Source organism: Sciurus carolinensis, chromosome 3 (genome assembly GCF_902686445.1).
Source record: "Sciurus carolinensis chromosome 3, mSciCar1.2, whole genome shotgun sequence".
Classification (NCBI taxonomy): Eukaryota; Metazoa; Chordata; class Mammalia; order Rodentia; family Sciuridae; genus Sciurus; species Sciurus carolinensis.
In genome coordinates this window covers 139,850,006-139,871,754 of record NC_062215.1, presented here as the reverse complement: position 1 = coordinate 139,871,754, position 21,749 = coordinate 139,850,006, and the positions used below count along the sequence as shown (strand labels likewise).

Below are 21,749 nucleotides of genomic sequence, written 5' to 3'. Positions count from 1 at the left end.
GAGGATGAGAAGCTGAGACCAGATTCTGAACAGCCTTCTAAGTAATACTAAAACTTGATTCTTTGAGTAGATAAAGAGGAATAATTTGAGAACTGTTTCTTTGTAGGAGGGTGGTTAAGAAAGGCAATGATGCGTTTATATTTTTCTTCTAGGAAGATCACTTTGGATGTAGTGTGGAGAATCATTTTGGGGGAGGTTGGTAAGATTGGAGGCAAGATTAATGATTTCCTGAATAGTGATAATCTGATTTAAGTGATTGAGTAGCAGTAGAATGTAGAGCAAGAAAATTTGGATGGTATTTAAGAAGTAGAAATCACAGTACTTGGTGATTTACTCAGTTAAAATTGAAAGTGAAACCCCAATTTCTGGTTTGAGTCAATAAATGGATGAATATTCTAGGCAAAGAAGCTGGGGGAGGCAGTGGGAGGAGAACCTGATGAGTTTGAGGTCACTGAGAGACATAGAGCCCTTGTATATTGATATGAAACTCCATAAAGGCGTTATCACCTATAAAAAGGTTATCTGGGCTGACTAATAAATATTTTGAAGTCAGTGGTAGGTAAGTGACGATGAAAGACTTGGATAAGGATGAGCTGTCTCTCAGAAAGAATGTTCAAAGTGTAAGAAGAGAAGAACCTTAGGCAACCATCAACATTTATGAAATGAAAGCAAAGCCCACAAAATGGACTATGAAGAAATAAGCAAAAATAAAAAAGAGCTGGGTGCTGTCACAAAACCCAGGGAAAAGAGGGCTTCTAAAAGGAGAAAGTGGTTCACTGTATTGAATATTACTGAGATACTGAGATAGTTGAAATCTGGGAAGAGACAACGTGGCCTAGCGTCAGAGATGCTTCAGTTGACTTGACCATAGCAGTTTCTCTGAAGGGTTTCAGAGAGACACAAGTTATAAAGAAATGGATGGAAGGTAGTGCCATAGTGAAGAAAAGGAGCAGAGACAACATTTTAAGAAGCTTAGCTATAAAAGGAGAAAAGCAGACAAGAGGTCTGCCAAGGGACGTGGATTGAGAGAGGTTTTAAAATTTAATTTTAAGAAAGAAGACATTTTAACATATTTAAACAAGAGGGAGAAAAGATTGAGGGAGAGTTGGAAATACAGGAGAGAGAGGAGAAAATTGATGGAAGAGCCCTAGAGGATAATAGAAGGGATTCACAAAGATTTGGCCTTTGTGAACTAGATATCTCTCCTGGGATCAAAGGAAGAAAGAAGAAAACAATCAATTTTCAGAATAGCAATAGGATCTAGGTGGGATAAAGAGTCAGCAGTCTTAAAGGGAAAATACTAAACAAAACATGGAGGTTAGATGTTGTCTTGTTTTAGTAAGTTCTAACTACATGAATGGTCTGTTTGTTACACTGAAAAGAGCACCAACTTTGACCTCAGTTCTGTTTATTGATTATGTAAATTCCTGACAAGTAATTTAAGCTGTTTGAGCTTTAGTTTCTTTAAGTATGCAAAATGGTAATTTTACAAATCTACCTTGAGGAAGTCTATTATAAGGAACATATTTTTATCATGTTATGTAGTAACACAATGATAATCCTGTTGTGGATTCTGAAGTAATTATATAATACATTATGTTATATATTATATGTAATATTGTATACACATATATATATATATAAAATCATCTTAACCTGTTTTATTGACTGTGTTTAGAAGACTGTGTTTCCAAATCATTGGAAAACAAAAGATATAGCATATAAGCATGTAACTCAGGACAGGCACATTTTATTGACTCAAGAAGAATTCATATAATAAATACTGAGTTTTCTTTTCCTTTTTTGTGGGTCCTTTCTATGTTATTAAAAATCTTTGCTTTCACTATGTTCCAATAAATGTTCCACTTTCAATTGTCTTCACTCTCTGAGGGTTCATAACTTCAGGTCACAGAGAAAAACAAATGTGTCACCTGATAAGGCTTATCTTGATTATTTTCCCATCAATTTCTGCATATGTAGCCTAAGAAGAAAACAGCTTGACTCACACAGTCCAGACAGCTAAAATGGATGGGACCTGAGCTCATTGCTTCTTTTTTGCTGTCTCTTAGTGTCATTTTCAGAATTGTCACCAAAGACACTTGTTAAGAAGGGACACGCAGGTTAACCACTAAGCAAATAAATCTGGCCAGAAATGCATAGGCTTAGTTCAAGACAAAAGAAGGGAAGTATTCTGGTGATAACATGGATCCCCATGATTGTTTTCTTTCTCTAAGGTTTATAGCAAACTTTGTCTTCTGAGAACAGCTTGGAAGCAAGAAGGATGCTGCAGCAAAAGCTCAGTGGGGAAAGCTGTAGCAAATTGCCCCTGATAAGCTTAAGGCAACTCCAGCTCTGGACTCTCAGGAGGCTAATGAACCATAGATCCCTACCTCTTCCCAAGGCCTGATATTTACGAAATGTTGTCAAAACCATCTGAAGTTCCATAAAATATTGTATTTTTAAAAGATCTTCAAGCTAAATCCTCTAAACCCATAAGAGTTACCCACTGCTGAGAGCTAATAGGTTCTTGACTGGTGAAGTTTGAAGAGGACCATTGGAGGCGGAACACAGCTTCTCCCAGTGGCCTGTATTCTTCTCTCTGAGAGCACTGCCATCTGACGGCAGGCAGAGCATTTCTGAATCAAAATAATAGAATAAACGCCTAAGAGTTATCACATATTATTCTTAATAGAAGCAAAAAAATTATATTTTCCTATTTTCTTGGAGGTCCAGAATTTCTAACTGAATCTGTGTAAGTCTTGGTATGCCAAATCCTTGAATTAACAATAATTATATTGTATGTCAAATTAAAATATTACACACATTTCTCTCCCAAGATTTCACACAGATTTTTCACTGTTTATCAATGTACATATATTACCAGTAGAAACTGAAATAATAAAAAATGATACAAATAATCATCTGGCATTGTTATATTTCAGTCACCCAAATCCCCAGATTACTACATATATTTCAGATTTTGGTACTTTTTCCAATTTAAATTTGAGCAATTCCCAAAAATGCCATCAAGGCCTTGCTTGAGAATGTAATGACATGAAAATTAGTTTTCTTCCATTTTAATTTTATATCCAGTAAGCATGTATACAAATGGTAAATATGGATACTGCTTTCCACATTTTGTATTAGTGCCTTATCATTTATTTGTGGTTTAGAAGAATTTTTCTGCATTTTCATCTATACTGCTCCCAACTGAAGCCACTGCTTAACAAATTTTCACGTCCAAGTGGTTTCAATTATTCTTCTATAAAAAGGGGATAACATTCAACTTGCAGAAGAAATGTTGAAATTGAGGCATTTGAAGGACTTGGCTTCTGTTTGGAAGAGTTATTTTTCTAAATCTTTAACAGAGATTAAATAACTATGAATGTTATGATTGGATCTCTGCTGTTCACAAAACTTGAGAGTTGATTGTGTCCTTAAATGCCTCTGTCCCCCTGTGCTAGGCATCACTTTTAGCTCACATTCTATTTGAGTCTCTGTCCTAGAGGCTTAAAAAAGGAGAGACTCTTCTCATCTACTCATCTATGCCTTGAAGAAACTATGACAGCAGGTGAGGCTATTATGGAATTGGTTAGTTTGCAAGAACTCATATTGCATTACATTCAGAACTTATTCAGTAAGAACAGTTTTCTGATCTTAAAAAAAAAAAAAAAAAAAAAAAAACTTCCACTGCAATTCAAGCTAGGTATGAGGTTTTACTGCCACCTCATATGTTTATACCTGATAAGATAAGGAGAGGAAATCATAAGAATTGAATATCTTCTCGAGACCAACTCCAATCAACAAGGGGGACAAGCATGGCTTTACTTCAAATTCATAATTTATTTCTATCCCAGGCATAATGTAAATATAATAGAGTTAGATATTTTCCTTTTCCTACTTGGTTAAATAAAATTATTTTCAAATTGATTAGGAGATAGAGCAGTAAGTAAAGATAACCCAAGTGACCACAACATGGGCAAGAACATCAATGATTCAGTACCGAAGTTTCCCTGTACTGTTGTTAAATATGGAAAATGGATGAGACCTAGGTTACTGGGGCCTTATTACCCTCTGATACAAATCCTTTTGCCTTGATGCATTATAAAAATAAAACTATGATATATGTATGTGTACATGTATATGTGTGCATATATGTACACAGGGTACTGGGTATTGAACCCAGGGTTGCTTAACCTCTGAATCACATCTCCAGGTCTTTTTATTTTTTAGTGAGGCAGAGTCTCATTAAGTTGCTTAGGGCCTTGCTAAGTTGCTGAGGCTGGCTTTGAACTCATGATTCACGATCCTCCTGCTTCAGCCTCCCAAATTGCTAGGGTTACAAATATACACCACTGCACCTGGACTATTTGGAATTCTTAAAAAAAAAAAAAAAAAAAAAGAAAAAATAGTAATATATCACTATTGAACATCGAAGGTTTTGTTTTTCTAGAACAGCATGGTACATTTCATTTATTTATAGGGGAAGATAGTTGAAAATATAATAAACCAGTCTGTACTATTCATACACGTATGCTTGTCAAGATAAAAATGTGATGTTAAAGGATGATGTTAACAAGTGAGTTTAGATCCACAAATATGATTCACTAAAAGGAAACAATATGTAACAATTATCACTTAACATTATAACATTGGGATTATAGACATAGTGAAAACTTAGGATGTTTTACATCCTTTTAAAAAGTAAGGTGTCCCCATAATTAAAGAAAAAATTATTTCCTTTGTTTAATATATCTAATATCCCTATTTCTCTATTTCTTTCTCTTAGGATGTAAAAAAACAACATTTTACAGTAAATATTAGCAAACATCTCTTAGTAATGTATTATAAGTAAATATTACCAACAGAAATAAATATTATTTGGGGAGTTGAAAGAATTTAGAAAACTGGGGGGGAAAAAAGCAACCATACAGTAACAGCATACAATATCTCTGAGAAATGGTACTAGAACTTCTTTTTTAATACTGGCAGAACACTTCTTCATCACACAATGAATATATTCACCTAATAAACAGCTCTAGTTGCTTAAAAATGTGTGGTAGAAATCTGCCTCCCTCAAATATCCACCAAATCCTTGATGTTTCCTCTTCTTTTGGGGATCTTGCCAACTTATTCTGAAATCCTTACATAGAATCAGCCCCTGGGGAATCAGTGACCTAGGGGATTTGTGTACATTTGGAAGAAAGGCCTGAGGAAAGCAATGTGAGAGAGTCACCAGAAAAATATTATGTGACCAGCCCCAAAAGGCCTCCTCAACATAATGTGCAATGAGTAGGGGGCCCATCTTCTGACCTTTATGAAGTTTAATCTTCTCATTAGTATGAGCTTACAGAACCCCAGAACTAAGAGGGTTGAATGAAGAAAACTACCGCAAAGAAAATACCCAGAAATTCAGAACCAGTCAACTCAAGTTAAACACAGAACTGTCAAATGGATGAGATATTCATGTTGTATGCTATGTAGAAGTGGAATCATTCTAAGACTTTAGAGCAGGGCACCAGAACAAGAGAAATGGCTTGACAGTGAAACACTAGCACAAGACACTACTAGAATATACAGCTCGTCTGTCTTTGAAGAGGACCAGACTCCAGGTTTGCTGGTTCAAGTTGTCTTTCCAGGACATACTAGAATGGATAACATAACTCGACTTTCAAAACTTGTTTGGTCAAGCTCTAACCCTTATCCAAACAGAAGCATTCTTTCTTTAGAAATAGAGTTTAGAAATAGAATATTAGTGCAATTTCACTTAATCATGTCTCTACTTTGACCCATAATGTGATGCCTTGATGGATTAATTCTCTGAACATTATATTTCCAGGTTTTGGGGGAAAGAAAGTGAGGAGTAATAGTAAACACACACACACACACACACACACACGTGCACACATGCACTACCCACCCACCCACACTCACACACACACGTGTACACATGCACCACCCCATTCTGGGCTGTATTAACTTAAGTCTGAGGTGCTAAGCAGTCTGTCTCTACTCCCTTTGTACCCACTTAGCATAACTGACTTGCAGTTAGGTGAGGCTTTGTCATTTGCCCTTCTTTGTCTGTCTCTTTGGCTTTCCCTATCTCTTTCCTTGCAAGTACTAAGGTAGAAACAATATGTGTAGCCGTGCTATATAGAACAGCCCACTTCAACAGCACTTGACAAGGGTTGACTAGCAATGGGCATGCAGCCCTATTAACTCTGCTGCAAATAACTCAAATCACAGCAGAAACTATCTCATAAAAGGGTCAAGATCTCTTTCAGAACAAACCACTTGTAAACATTTGAACAGGAAACTGGTTGAGGATTTTAAACAGAGACATGAAGAGTTTCTAACATCACCACTGTCTCTCTTAGAAGAGAGAGCTCAACCCTTACTTTAAACCTCTTTAAAAGGAGGTTGGAGAAATCGATGTCTAAGTCATCAGCCACTAGAGGAAACATGCAGGCTTCCAAAGTATCATTTTTATATAATTTTAAATATTTAAATGCTTTATTAGTGCTTGAATACCCACTTTTACATAAACTTCAGGAAGGCAAATATTCACCATGGTCCATACTCATATTTGTTGGGCATATTAGATTTCTGTGCTTCTTCTCTTCTTAATATACTTAAATCTCATTTCTAAAGTATGTCTATTGCATTACTAGAAGTGATTATATATTCCGGTTTTCAATCAACTGGTTTACTTGGTTGGATTGACTATAAATTTGTTGACATATATTGATGACTCCTCATTTTCTTGCCCAGGGATCATTTCTTCTACTCATTTATTTTCAATCTTTCTACTTTCTTATTTGACAGTATCCTATGAGCAGCAAAACAGAGCACTCCGAGCTCATAAGAAATGGTGTAAACTAATTAGCAGATTTTATGATGGAAACTATTCCCCTCCCATGTGATCATTCTGGTTGGATAATAAACTTTGTAAAAATATACAGCTCTTACCACACTAAGGCAATACCTCATTCAAACAAGCTCCTATTTTGCCTTTGACTTCAGTTCATAATTGTGGATGTGGTTCCAATGCAGAAACAAACTGTCAGTTTGGGGTGAGGTACTGCATTAAAAGTAAAATAGTCTAAAAAATGGATTTTGAGTTAAAAAATCTTGATCTTCTTTTACAGATGACAGAAAGAAAAATAGCCCTAATAAGATGTGCTTGAAAAAAATGCTATGACTGAAAAGACAATGTATAACTGAAATATAGGAAAGTTGGAGAAAATTCCCCTCCATGCAGGTGTGCAGAAGCACTGAAGGGTAACTAACGAACCCTAAATAGAAGTGTTGACTAGTGTGTTATGGGAAGAAGATCCAGAAATAAGAGTGAAAATCAGTGCTGGCTCATTGCATCAGCAGTGGTCTGTAAACCCCCACTGCTACAGTTTCCTTTAACAGCAGGTGTATGGTTAGACCACTCTAGCTTCTTGCCCCCTAGTCTGGTACAGAATGAGTCCATGTTTTCTCCATGGATTCATGAATGACCACAAGTCATTGAAAGATGCATTTAATACCGTGGTTGCCCTGTTTCCATTATTATCAGATGTTCCTATGTTGGAAATTTTATCCAGTAGTGTACTTGTGTTTGCTTACCACAGGTAAGATTTGCTACCAAAATTCCATGCACAAAATTACAAAATAACTTAAAAGAATGGGGTGAAACCAAGATCAAAATTTCTATATATTTGTAGTCTTCTCTATGAAAGCAGTTCATTCACTTTAGTACTAATGACCAATGTAGAAATATCACAATGTAAAGTATTGCCAACCATCCTGACTAAAGAGACATAGATTAAAAACAAATGACTGAAATGTCATCTACAAGCTCTCCACCATGCATATGGTAAATTCCTTATGAATTTCAGTACATAACCTGAAATATTGTTCATCATGACAGTATACGTAACCTTACACAAGAAAGCATTAAACATATTTAACAATTTATTTCAATTTTTAATTATTTGCAGATGGCATTCAGTCTTAAAATGTATAGACATTTTATAGCTTTACCTAAAAATAAATAATATATTTGTCTGATTTACTAACACCAGAGGCATATTTTTTATTCTGATGAATATGTTCATCCATCACTGCCAGTTAAAATTATAAGTACATACTATAATAAAAAATATCCCTATGTGGAAATAATAGGAAACTATACATTTCATAAAAATAGTAATTGGCTTGCCATATTCCATTACTGCAGACCAATTACTATGGTGTTGAAGAATTTATTTAGGTTGAAGAATATCTGCAGAATGGAGTCAGGAAAGTCATATTTCTCATGTGTTTGGGCAGACAGTTTCAAGAATATCAGAATTTAGATTATAGAGGAAACTAAAAAGACAGAACTTTTTATTATAAAATGAAAGAATAAAGGATCAGAGGGCTACTTAGAGGTGCCATTATAAATATGAAGTATGCGTATTTAGACAAAGATAAAAAATCTTTATAAAACCATATAAAAATAAACATTAATGACAGTGAAAATGGTTCATTTAAGAACACAAGTTTTTCTTTATTATGAGTTTAAATTTCAAATAGCATTGTTGACACTGGTCAAATAGTATGCACTAAAATATACTTGGAACATTCAGTAAGTATGTACAGTTTGAATATTCATAAATGATGCTGAACTAACATTTTCTCTTTTGATAATTTTATTTTAGCAATAAAAAATGTATAGATGTTAGTCAAATTCATGTTCCCAGTAGATTTTAAAAGCTTGAAAGAATACATTTGTTGAAATTTGCATTTGGTTTGGAAAAATGTCTGTTTAACAATTGAACATGGTCGTATTTTAACTTTTAAGCTATCACACTGAGAAAGTATCAAGGTATTGTAGCAATTTACTCTTAGGAACATTATGCCGGGCTTTGAAATTCAAAATATAGAATATTTCTTCTTGGATTATTTTATGATCAATGTACAGTCTCTAAGCAAGGAAAATTAAAGCTGTCTGACAACTCATAGAAACATCACTGGCTGTTAAAGATGTAGGAAATTGCATAAAAGCATGAAAAGCACTGAGCAATTTTGCAGTTTCATCTCTAAACACAATTGTAAAGACATCTGTCTTTCAATTCTTTCTCCCTCTTTCTTCAGAAGCATGGCCTTTTAGTTCTTGCCCTTTTAAATAGCTTTGCCTACTGTAGCTTTGCTTCTTAATGTACTGGTTGATCTTACTAGGCAAAGAAAGTATTTACAGGGGGTGCTTGCTTTTATCCGTATTCACAGAGAATGCTAACAAATTAGAAGAAACTGCCAGAGAACACCACATACCTTGTCCAGAACATTACAATGGCTTCTGTATGCATGGGAAGTGTGAACATTCCATCAACATGCAGGAGCCGTCTTGCAGGTAACGTTTTCAGTCCTAAACTTTTAAAATGCATAAGGTAAAACTAAATTTTAAATGTTTATGGAGGCTTGGTGACATTCAGCTTGAATGAGTAATCAGCAGCAGATCATCTCTCTGCCTCTCCTGTGTGTGTGTGTGTGTGTGTGTGTGTGTGTGTGTGTGTGTGCAGGTGCATGTATGTATATGTCCAGGGCAGCTGTGCAATCAGAAGCCATAAAATGTGTATGCCTTACACACTCTAGTACTATGTAACACATTGCCCTATACACTCTTCTAGTGGAATTTAAGATTGTATGTTGTGATTACAATATCCTTAAAGATATAGGCTACTCGTTATTATGTACTCTTTTCCTTGAACATAGAACAGTGCTTGACACTGTTCATTAAATATTTCTCCAATGAGTGAATGCTACTTTGGAGAGGTGATCATTTCAAAAGTCCTTCAGACCTCCTAATAAATATCATTCTTGGCTTTGCCAGGAACTCACTGTTTCCTGTGGATCTGCTATCCACAAAATCTTGCAGAGTGAAATGACTAGTCACATTCCATAGTAGAGACACAAAGAAAACTTGCTCCACAAAGGATTTCCCCCAAGCCTTCAATTTGTACAAAACACAGTATTTGTAATCACAATAAAGTGAAGCACAATAAAATGGAAGGAAAGAAAACAAGAAATTGAGGTTCTGGGTTTGGTTTATAAATATCTGATGAGTATTTCTATCTGGAACATAGTATAATTATCTCAGAGATGGCCAAAGTGGGAAAAAATGTATTTTATTGAAATTAGCATACAAGTGGCATATGACATATTAGGTGAAGTTTTACTATATAAATACATAAAAACATTCTTTCTGGTTCTCTCCCTACCCCCATCTACCACTATCCTCCCTTCTAGCTTCCCTTCACCATAGGCACTAGCACCTGCCCCCTGGTGACACCAGACAAAGTGCACATATTGGAACTGTTACCTGCTGCTCGCACCTTCCTCTGCAATCTTCATTATTAAGCCCTTCCTGAGGCAGAGAGCAAAGACTTCAGGATATAGTTAGGAGAAATTCAAAGTCTAATACTAAAATAGTTCCACAAAAATCAGTGACAAGTCGATCCCCTTTAGTATTTTTTTCTTTCTGAGCTGTTTTCTCTTTTCATTGCCAGCTGCTAATTTTAGATGCAGAGCTCTACCTGAGCTTGTGGTTGGTGGTTGAGTCAGTGAGTGGCAACATTCGTTCCCAGAGGAATCATACATGGGCCTGTTTTGCAAAACTGTATTAACCATCACAGAATTACTTTTCATTCTTTAATCTCTTTTTTTCTATTTATTTGCTTATTTGCTTTTGGGGTTTGAGATGGGATCCCACTCTGTTGCCCAGGCTGCTTTTGAACTTGTGAGCTCAAGTGATCCTCCTGCCTCAGTCTCCCAAGTAGCTGAGACTGTAGGTATACACCACTGCATCCAGCGATAATTACTTGTTTCTAACAAATTCTAACTCCTCAACATCAACGTCAGAACATGATTTTATGATTAGCACATTAAATAAATGACTCTTGCTGTACCTCTGGTTTTATTGTTTTTCAAAATTTCCCTGATAATAGAGGATGCTTTTCTTTGGGCTTTTTTTTTTTTTTTTTCCCATGTGATGAGAAACAAACTTTTTCTTAAGTATATGTGTTGACTTAGGTTGATTAAAGAGCAAATTAAATAAAAGGTAAAGCTCATCTAAAAAATAAAAACTGAATAATTATCTCTGAATGAGTATCCTCTTCTACCTCTATTGTCATAAAAACAATTTGTCTAAAAATGCTATCTTCAAAATTCAGTTTTAAATATAAAAAGGAACCTCACATCTTCCAAACTACAGATAAGTTGAAAATAAGTAACTGAGAACCATATCTACAAAGTTGTGTTTATTCCAAAAAGGAAACACGCCCCCACTCCCTCTAAAAAAACCCTCTAATTTCATGGTGAAAGTCAATGCCTATCAGTCAACTATAAAAATGAATTTAGAGGCTACAGGTAATGGGATACTATAATTTCTTCCAGGTGTGATGCTGGTTATACTGGACAACACTGTGAAAAAAAGGACTACAGTGTTCTCTATGTTGTTCCTGGTCCTGTACGATTTCAGTACGTCTTAATTGCAGCTGTAATTGGAACAGTCCAGATAGCTGTCATCTGTGTGGTGGTCCTCTGCATCACAAGGTCAGTAACTTTACTTGGTGACTTAAATAAAGGGATGCATTGTTCCTCCTTTTTAAAATCAGATCTGTTTTAATGTCTTAATAGACTCCACAGCTATCCATTCTCCCTAAGTCCTGATTCCTCATCAAAAGACCTTCTGAATAACCAAATGGAGAGACATGGATTTTCATGTTGGACTGCTACAATTATTTTTCTTGCTTTTGCATTATGATGAAGATTATTTATTTTATAAGCAAAGGTCTTTTTTAGCCCCTCTAACAAACAATGCTAACCTGTGTTTAAATTTACCTTTCTCTTTTAACTAACAGTCTGTGTAAATGACCAATGTATCCTTACCTATCCAGATCAGTATGCCAAATGAAAAGCAGGAATATTTTATACAAGGCCCAGAAAGGTATTAAATTGTAGCTCTCATATATAGCACTTATATTTCTAAATGTCTCAGTTATAACAATTTTAACATACTTGCTGTAAACAAATACTTTGTATCTTAAGATGACAAAATAGATTTTTGTCAAGAAATTAAAAAATCAGTGTAATGAGAAAGATTAGGTAATAGTAAATTAAGACTTCCAATAATGGAATCTTTAATACAATGCAACAAATATCACAACAAACTTTTATATCAAACTCCCAGTTCAATCAGAAGGTAAGTTTTCCTAAGGAACAGGTTGGGAGAGAATGGAGGTTCTATCCAGTCTCAACGGGAAAGCAAACCATGTAATGTCTGACATTGGGCTTGGAGTATCTGATGAGACCAGGGACTTGCCTAACTTAATTAGTGTGCAGATCCATGGTAACCAAGAATTAGATTCTAAGTCAAATGCCTATCATTCACCAGAAATGTTTTTGAAGATACTTCTTTCTGACCTGATTTCACTCTCCTTTAAAAAGTTCCAAGGAAGTTCTTTAAGGTTTTTGCCAAATCCATGAAGCATTTAGACTTTCATTCATTTGTATAGCTCTCCAGTAAATCAGAATGATTCCCAAAAAATTATTTCCAAAGAACAAGAAAATAAAAAAGTATTGTACCTTTGGAAATAAAGACCATAATCCATCTCACTATCTGTATTGCACTGTCTTCTTTGAGGACAAGTATGGCATTTGCTCTTGAAAAAAACAAAATATGATTCATAAATCCTCACCTGACCTACAGGCTTAAGGGAAGATCATCGACTGCAGCTTTGTGCTCCTCTAAACCAAGCTGAGTTCATCAACTCCACTCTCATGTTTAGATGGCAAGTGAGTCAATGGATTATATTAAAATAGATTCTGGGGAACATAAAGATAACTCAAGAAATCAAAAATACTGAGTATTAAAAAGGAAAAGATAGAAAAGAATCTAAAACACAAAAAGACTGTGCTTACTACCCTAAGGGTCTTGAGCTTTCTAATATATAAGCAACATCGTACATGAAAAATAAAACTCATCTTTGATGGATATGATATCATAACAATTTGCTACTTCATATATTTTTTAGTCTTTCTTTTTTTGCTACTTCCTATATTTTTTAAAAAGGCAAAACTTTCCAGCAGACATTTTTAACTCTGCTGTTAATTACAGTTCCATCCCTATACATAATAAAAACAAATGGAATATACAGGGTTCTTTCTTCACCAAAAATTGTGTGTGCATGTGTGCATGTGTGTGTATAGACCCTGTGTGTGCACAAATACACGTATGCACATTTAATAACTTTACAAAGAAGAAACAATTATCCTCATTTTTGAGGTAGAGATTCTGAGGTATGAGAAGTTAGCAAAGCATCAAGTTCACAGAGTTGGGTGATAAGAAAAGAAGAAGTGTCCAGCTGTCTGGTGTCATACCTGTACCCTTAACCACTGCTCATACTGCCCCTTGCCTGATTCTTAGCTCCAAATCAGAATAAACCATATTTTCAAGCATATGACCTTTTTCATCTTCCATGTTAAAACTGATCAAAAATCTATGTTTATTTTTGAGAAGGAGCAATAGCATTTGAACTAAATTCGCATTAGTATAGTGTACTTTGTAAGTCTGTCCTTGGACCACCAAACCTTCCAAAGCCTTTCCAGGAGTCACACTGGTCAATGAGCCACACCACTGCGCAGATCCAGCTACCTTGGGTAGATTCATTTTATTCATTCTGCCTAGAAACCAAACTTCCTAACTTGCCATTCCCCCTCCCACTTGAAACCCTCCTTTCCTGGTGATCCCGCAGCACTTGTTTGTCCAAACTTATTTCATAATATCCAGGTGCTAAAACATTTACAAAATCACACCAAGCAGACATCTGCTCATTCTTTGCAATTTTCTTTCTTGCCCGATCTCTTCTCTTTCTTCTCTCTCTCTCTCTCTTTCTCTCATCTTTTTACATCATCTTTCATTTTGCTTTATTTCTTCATCTTCAAACACCTTCCTTCCTCCTAAACAATATGTATCACAACAAATATGGACACTAGAGACATGTTCCAAAATAAAGAGTTGTCCTGTTGAGAAGTTAGATTTTTAGTCTTTTTTATCTCTAGCTCCCACTTGCTGGGAATGTGATTTCCTGCTCCATGTTCATTTATAACAGGTATATGTCAGCACCAATCTATACACACAGACACACTTACACATACCACACACACGTATACTATGTACGTGTCTGCATATATATGTGTGTGTATTTGTATATATTCTCTGAGAACCCACAGCTTGTTATGATGGGATTTTATGAGAATTTTATATTGTTCCTATTTGCATGATCAAAGCAATCTTCTATTATAAGAGAAAAAATACTAGATCAGAGATTTTCAGATAATTTCACTGAATATTGGCTTTTCATAGAAGCTACATAACTGGTACCCATTTAAGTCTCCAGCTGATAGTATTCATGCACAAAAATGGTATTAGGCTAAACCAAAACAATATTCCTCCCCATTATATATCAGGTATTAACAGTTGGCTCATTCTCTGGTGTGATAGAATTTTAACTCGTGGGATTGAAATGTCAATATAACATTCATCTTTAAGACATTTAGAATATGAAATTGTTGAAGACCTTTAAAGCAAGATGCGATGAGCTCACGACTTGCTTGATTGCATTGTGCTGAGTTTGTTCGTTGTGCCTTAATGAGTAAGCATTTGAGGACAAGGTAAATGTATTCCTCTTCAACTTCCACTTCTGTTCTTCAGTTCTCAACAGAAGCTTAAAGACGACCTCAAGGAGAAGCAAAACATAAAGTTTCTAAAATAATCCCAGCTTCTACTAGCACTTAATTCTTTCATCTGAGACATTTTAATAATTTGCTTAACTAGCTTCACTCTGTAATTATAGGACCAAACTTTAGGTAATCTCATTGGACTAAGATCTGTAAACTTTCCAACCTTCTAGGAAATGCCCCAGAAGCAACAGAATTCACAGACAGAAGCAAAATACAGGGCACTACAGTTCAGACAACACAACCAGAGCGTCCACGAGGTTAATCTAAGGGGAGCATGTTTCACAGTGGCTGGACTACCGAGAACTTGGACTTCACAATACAGTATTATAGACAAAAGGATAAGACAAGAGATCTACACATGTTGCCTTGCATTTGTGGTAATCTACACCAATGAAAACATGTACTACAGCTATATTTGATTATGTATGGATATATTTGAAATAGTATACATTGTCTTGATGTTTTTCTGTAATGTAAATAAACTATTTATATCACACAATATAGTTTTTTCTTTCCCATGTATTTGTTATATATAATAAATACTCAGTGATGAGAACAAATTGGCATTCTTAAATCTGCGGTATTTCATAACTCTGAATATAACCCCACTAGTACAATCTGTACAGGTGCCAGTATTTCATCTCTTTCCACATCTGGAGACTGCACATTAGTTTATACAGGACTCAGTGGCTAGGTTTTGAGTGATTCCAAGATCAAGGGAAATGATGGTTATTGGAAAAGAGAAAAAATAATTTACTTTATATCGAGTGAGGATAAAATATTTCAGATCTTTGAATCAGCTCTATTTCATCTACTTTCTTCCCTGGTCTTCCATTTTCATCCCCAGAGCAGAAAATCTCTGGCATATAAATTAAATCAAAGAAGAAGGGGAGGGAAAGTGTTTTATAACTCATAAAGGAGAGGGAAAGAAGATATTGGTTTTTATTTGGGAAGCAGCCTTAGAAGCTCCCAGTTAAGTGCACATATCCAAAGGGTCCTAAGTGAGTTAATTATTAGGTATACACACAGTGGAAAAATCTATTCCATTTAGGTGAGTGAAATTAACAGTGAGGGAGGAAATTTAATGACATCAGTGAATCATCAAAATTGTGACTTCTCAGAAGCCCTCCCTATATTTGTAGTATGATATTTCTGAGAAGAAGTTAGGCTTACAACCAAATACCCCATGAATAGCTTTATGACTAATGAGACACCATTATTTAGGTTGTCATTAAGACAATGATAATATTGCCTGAAAACAGACAATTCCACAGCATCTGAAGGATGTTAGTGGAGTCTGGTGTTGATTTTTGTTTGATTTGAGCATATGAATAGGTATGGCCACTTTAGGAAAAAAATAAATTATGAAAGTTCTCAAAGAATAAGATTAAAATAACAAATCAAATAGTTGCCTTATTATATTTATTTCTACATAGCTTTCCATAACTTATATAATAAATTTAAATATAGCTTTCTTTGTATCCTTCAAATGACTTCTCTGTCTACTAAAAGGAACGACAGTTCTATGTCCAAAATAAAAGGACACAAATATCAGATCAATATATTCTGAATACAAAATTATTCAGTGAAAAATAAATTTTCTGAAGTGCTGTATAAGGCATTTGTTAAAATATAAAGGTGACAATATAAATGAGATTTAGGACTTTGAAAAATCTGGTTTTCCAGGTCCGCCATCAGTTTGAAGAGTGTGACTGTATTGGCATAACCATCATTCAAGTTTTTCTATAAGCCAGTCCTATGATACTTGGATAAGACAATTCCTTTTACACTGCTGCATGGAAGCTTCATTTGATTGACATGTGCAGAGATAAAACTAACCCTGAGATCTTTTGCAAGGTAGTAGTTATGGCAAATAAACTCTTCCTCCTCCTAAAGGAGGAGAAAAAATTTAGTAACAACTGAGATATGTAGAGTTGAGGAGAAACAAATATTGCAATGACTTTTGCTTGTAAGTGTATAAAATGACTTGCATGGTTAAATATTGATGCATTACTATCTGTCAATTTTTTTCTCTCTCACTGGAGATTAAACCCAGGAGTGCTTTATCACTGACCTAATCCCATGCCCTATTTTATTTTTTCATTTTGAGGCAGAGTCTTGCTAGGTTGCCGAGACTGGCCTTGAACTTGTGATCCTCCTGCTTTGGCCCCCTGACCATATGTGAATTTTTATCAAAGATCATAAATCCAAGTGTCAGAAAACTCTTTCGTACACTCCCACCCACCTCCATGCTCACCCTCTTCCTGAAGGAATTCCTTTTAAAAGCTGCATAAAAAGTCTTAAATGAGCATATACCACATGCCAGGCACTATTCAAGATCCTAGGGAAATAAAACTGAAACGTTCTCTCTCATGTAAAGGAACTCATCATGCAGTACCAACAGATAATCATCCAGCTTCTACCTGCACATTTCTTATCATTTGAAATTTCATTCTTGGACAATTCTAATTTTCTGAACAATTCTTTCTCACACTGAGTTGAGATTCACTTCTTTGTGGTCTCTCTCCTATTTTTACTGTCTAGAAGAAAGGAATAATGACTTATGTATTTGAAATAAAGACCCTAGCCCTCTTCAACTGTTTTCTTCTCCAAATGAAACATCTTAATTTCCTCATCTGCTCTTCATGTGATATGATTCCCACATCTTCATCATTCTCACTTGTCTTTACCTTGACTCTGCTTTGTCAATAGACTTCTTTTAAGTTCAGATTGCACTAACTACCAAAATTGTGTCGTCTGACCAGTGAAGTATATGGCAGAAACTGAGGACAGCGTTTTTGACTGACAGTCATGGTTTCTAAATTCGAGTCCCACATTGACCATAAATTTGCTATGGATCCACAAGCAAAACATTTCACATCTCAGACCTCAGTTTCTTCACCTAAGAGGTCACTTTATCTCTGTAATTCCAAGAGTTTATATATTCAGAAAAAAAGTACTATGCTACCCAAGACCACATCGTTTTTGTTGTTTATCCTAAATTTAAATTCAAACACTGTCAACTACTAAACCACATCACTCATTTATTCATTTACTCCTTGATTCATTATGAACTTATTATACACAATACATTTACTGAGGGTCACCAGTTGCAAGCACTATGTTGGGCCATGAGATGACAAAATATAAATAAGACAGAGTCCCTGCCTGAAAGGAACTCACTATCAGATCATCCTGGTATCTTGCATAAAAGATCTCACCATCTGAAGAAAGAGATAGGATAAATTAAAAAATATAAAGAAGGCAACACAGACCATGGTATTGGTCAGTTCAGATTCTTCCTGAGGGACTCTCCAGGCTGGCTAGTTGTGCCCCTTCATGGAGTGACACTCCATTATTCTCCACATACACTCGGCCGTCTTATTTCTAAGATCTTGTCCACACTTCCTGCATACTCTCAATACACCTTCCTCTTCACAATATCCAGAGCGATAACAGCTTGTCAGTGTAGTGTCCCCTCTGTAACTCCCTTGGCAGTCTCCTAATTCTGTTATGGGACTCTCCAAGTTCCTCCTTAATTGTCCACACAAGCCTGTCTTGCCCTTAGCCTGGAAGCAATGAGAATCCAGAAAATTAATGGCTTGTCAATTTTTTCCATTTATTTAACAGATACTTATTGGGAGCCTACACCATGTCAGATGCAATTCTAGGTGTTGTGATATAGCAGTGAGGTAGGAAATAGGCCTGTTCTCTCAGGCTTACCTTGTAACACAGGAGGTGAGGGTGGTGAGAGAAGAGGATTCATCAAGCAATAAACAGCACTGGAAAATTTTAAGTTTTGCTGAAAGAATAAAAAAATGAATGAGGTGATTCAGGGTAACATTGTGGTTAGTGGAGATTGGGTGTCTCCAATGGGGGTATGATATTTACAACTTGGCCTCTGAAACAAGGCAGATGTGGGTCCCAGCCTAAGCTCCACTGTGCTATTTAACCTTAGGTGTAATTTTTTTACACCTCATATTTACAATGGAGAAAGAAGATCTTCCCCAGTCCCACATGACTAGTATGGGCTCAGAACAGTGACATGCACAAAGTAAACTTTCAATGTATGAGAATTATTTTTTAGGGATATGATAAATATTTTTTGTAAAAGTAAATATATAAGAAGAAGCAATCATGTTTCATCAGCCAAATGATGGATGATGAGAATCATACAATCCGAGTTAGACAGCACTGAACAAGCATGAGGACTCCCAGGAGTACCTCTTGTCCCTGGAGACGAGAAAGCTCATTTTGGTTCTGAGGAAATATAGCAATATAGAGTTAAAACAAAATCCAGTTCTCTAGGTTTTATTTTTTTTTTCCCAAAAGCATCCACTGGTACTGTGTCTGAACAAGAAAGGAAATCATTCTTTATTTAAAAATAGGTCTATCCTGATAAAACAGATATTAATCCTCCAGTGTGTTTCAACATGCAGGATGAGTGAGTCAATATTGCAGTGACTTTGCAGGACCAAACTCTTTCCCTGAATGGATTCTCGAGAAGCCAGTGCAGACAACTGAAATACGACAGAGACTATCTCAAAGTCATATTAAACTTTGCTAATATTTGTCTTCAGATGTGATCTCTTTTTGCCAAAGTCACGCAGCTCTTGCACCAACAAATACTCTTCCTCACAGTAGATATTTCACCTACATAATTAACCATCCAGGTATTAATAATGAATTAATTGATATCTTTAAGCATCCTCAGGAAGCTTATGTAAAGGAGAGAGGAAGGATGAAGGATTATATAAAGTAATGATCAGTGCATAATTTTACAAATGAACATGGCCCTTTGAAATCAGCTTCAGGAAGGTAAGTGTGATGTGTTTGCTCACTTGGTCCACAGCCAGGCCTCTTTCCAGCCTATGAACAGAAATCTCCCTTCCTACACTGGGAATGAAATCTTGGTTGATGTCTATCAACTGTAATAATGAATAAGTTAACTTGAGTTTCTTGTATACTTTTAGCTATTTAATTAATTTTCACCATTTCTCTTGCATCAAGTAAGAAATGAAGGAAATGGTATTTCCCTTTGGTTTTCCAAGCCAAATTCCATCCAGGATAAGAGCCTAAGTCAGTGCTAATGAGCAGTCCAAACTCGGCATGATAGGGGAAAGCAAGAGAGGCAGGAGTGAGATCTGGCCCTCCATTCCTTGGGATCAATCCCATTGCCACATAACTCTCAGGACCTACCCAATCAAACCCTCTCTTTGGGAAGCATTTTGAGATGGTTCATGCCCTTCTTGCCTGTAGATGTCTCCTCTTGCTGGGATTCCTCCCATGCTTAGAGTACCAACCACCTTTATTTTTTTCATCCCATGAAACATCCATCCTTGGGTACAGCCTTTTTCTGCCACGATCCAACCTAATTCTCCTCCATGAACTTAGAGGAGCCTTTATGTTTTCCAGTTCTTGTGGAAACAATACAGAGTAATGTCCCAACTTTTTACCACTTTATGACAAATTAGTAATAAATATATTAATAAGTGATTCTTTCTTGACCAGTTAAACTAGAAAATATAGATAAGTCAAAAACATTATCATACCAAGGGCGAGAGAAACATCATGGTATTTGTATATTTAATTTCAATGAATATCTGTTCAAACATACACACGTTATAAGATTAAATAAAAACAACAGAAAAATATTTTATTACTTAAATAAGGGAGTACAAAAAATAGCTGCCACTCATTACCTGAGCTAAAGCTGGCTATTAGAAAAGGGTATTAGGGCTGGGGTTGTGGCTCAATTGTAGAGGGCTCACCTCACGTGTGTGAAGCACTGGGCTCAAGTCTCAGCACCACATATAAAGAAATGAATAAAATAAAGGTCCATCAACAACTAAAAAAAATTAACAAAAAAAGAAAAGAAAAGGCATTGAATTTAACTGGATGAACTAGTCCAGTAAAGGCAGTCTATTCAACTACATGCTTTATGGGTCACTTTAAGGAGAATTTTAATAAGAACAAAGATAAAGAGAAAAACTCGCTAGCCATTAGGAAACACACTTACCTCCTTACTAACTTGTGGAGAAAAACATTCTTAAGTAGAAGTCATTTCATCTATTCACTTCCATAGCCTCTAGAACTATGACATGTCACACAAAATCTCTCAGAGTGAGAAAAGCCAACTTGAGGAACAGGCAGAGAAGACAGTGAGCAAGAATGAACTGAGTGAGAAACCAAAAGTCCTGGCAAGGTGAGCAGGACAGAGATAGAAAACAACTGGATAGGCAGGAGCAGAACCGGGCAAATATGGGAAACAGAATTTAAGACTCAGTTTATTCAAATAGTTTTTCTAGAACAAAGGAAACTAAAGCATTTGAGCAGGGTTTCAAAATGTGAAATGGCAGCCAGAAAGCAGGGAGCAGAAAGGTGGGGTACTCAGCAAGGTCTCCTGCCCTGAAATCTAAGGAGGCTGACCCGCTATGCACTCGGGGTTTGCAGAGGAGCTGGCTTGGCAAGCTGGGCAGAATGAGGCCAAGGCACAACTCCAAAGAACGATTTTTCAGGCCTCTGGGTGAGGCAGAGAATGTGTTTAAAATGGAAGTTCTGTCATGTGCATATTTTCTTCCTCACAAATCTTGACCTCGAGATATGTAGATTAGATTCTTTATATTCTGCAGGGCAGCCTTGTCCCAAAGCACTAGATCTGCTCTACAGATAAAGAAGAAAGGAACAGCCTATGCCCTCCACCCAGAGGCCAGCCCTCCCTCTCAGGACTGTGCAAGAGCCATGACAATCACAAATGCAGGCTGCTGGGATGGTATCTGATCTGGCTGCACTTGGAAAACAAAATCCTGGGATCATAAAGCAGTCCTGAGTAGCATTAGAAAAGACAAGCTAAAAAAGGAAGCAGACTAGTCCCTGCTTACAGAAGACAAATCCATTTGCAGTCTGCCTGGGGATATATGGGTCAGAACTGTCAAGCAGAGCAAACCATTGGAAAGTATTGTTTAGGTTTGAAAAGA

General features: G+C 36.0%; 1 protein-coding gene across 2 annotated transcripts in view; it reads left to right on the top strand.

Annotated features, from left to right (window-relative positions):
- Positions 1 to 15,266, top strand: part of Tmeff2 (transmembrane protein with EGF like and two follistatin like domains 2) — a 242,901-nt gene extending 227,635 nt beyond the window's left edge. The window contains exons 8-11 of one of the 2 annotated variants that reach the window (XM_047547710.1): positions 8,834 to 8,857; positions 9,259 to 9,382; positions 11,425 to 11,583; positions 14,943 to 15,266. In XM_047547710.1, the coding sequence (XP_047403666.1) occupies positions 8,834 to 8,857; positions 9,259 to 9,382; positions 11,425 to 11,583; positions 14,943 to 15,039 (404 nt within the window). In that variant the 3' untranslated portion in view covers positions 15,040 to 15,266. The remainder of the gene's footprint in view (positions 1 to 8,833; positions 8,858 to 9,258; positions 9,383 to 11,424; positions 11,584 to 14,942) is intronic. The other variant, XM_047547711.1, reaches the window with a different exon arrangement.
- The last annotated feature ends 6,483 nt before the right edge of the window (positions 15,267 to 21,749 follow it).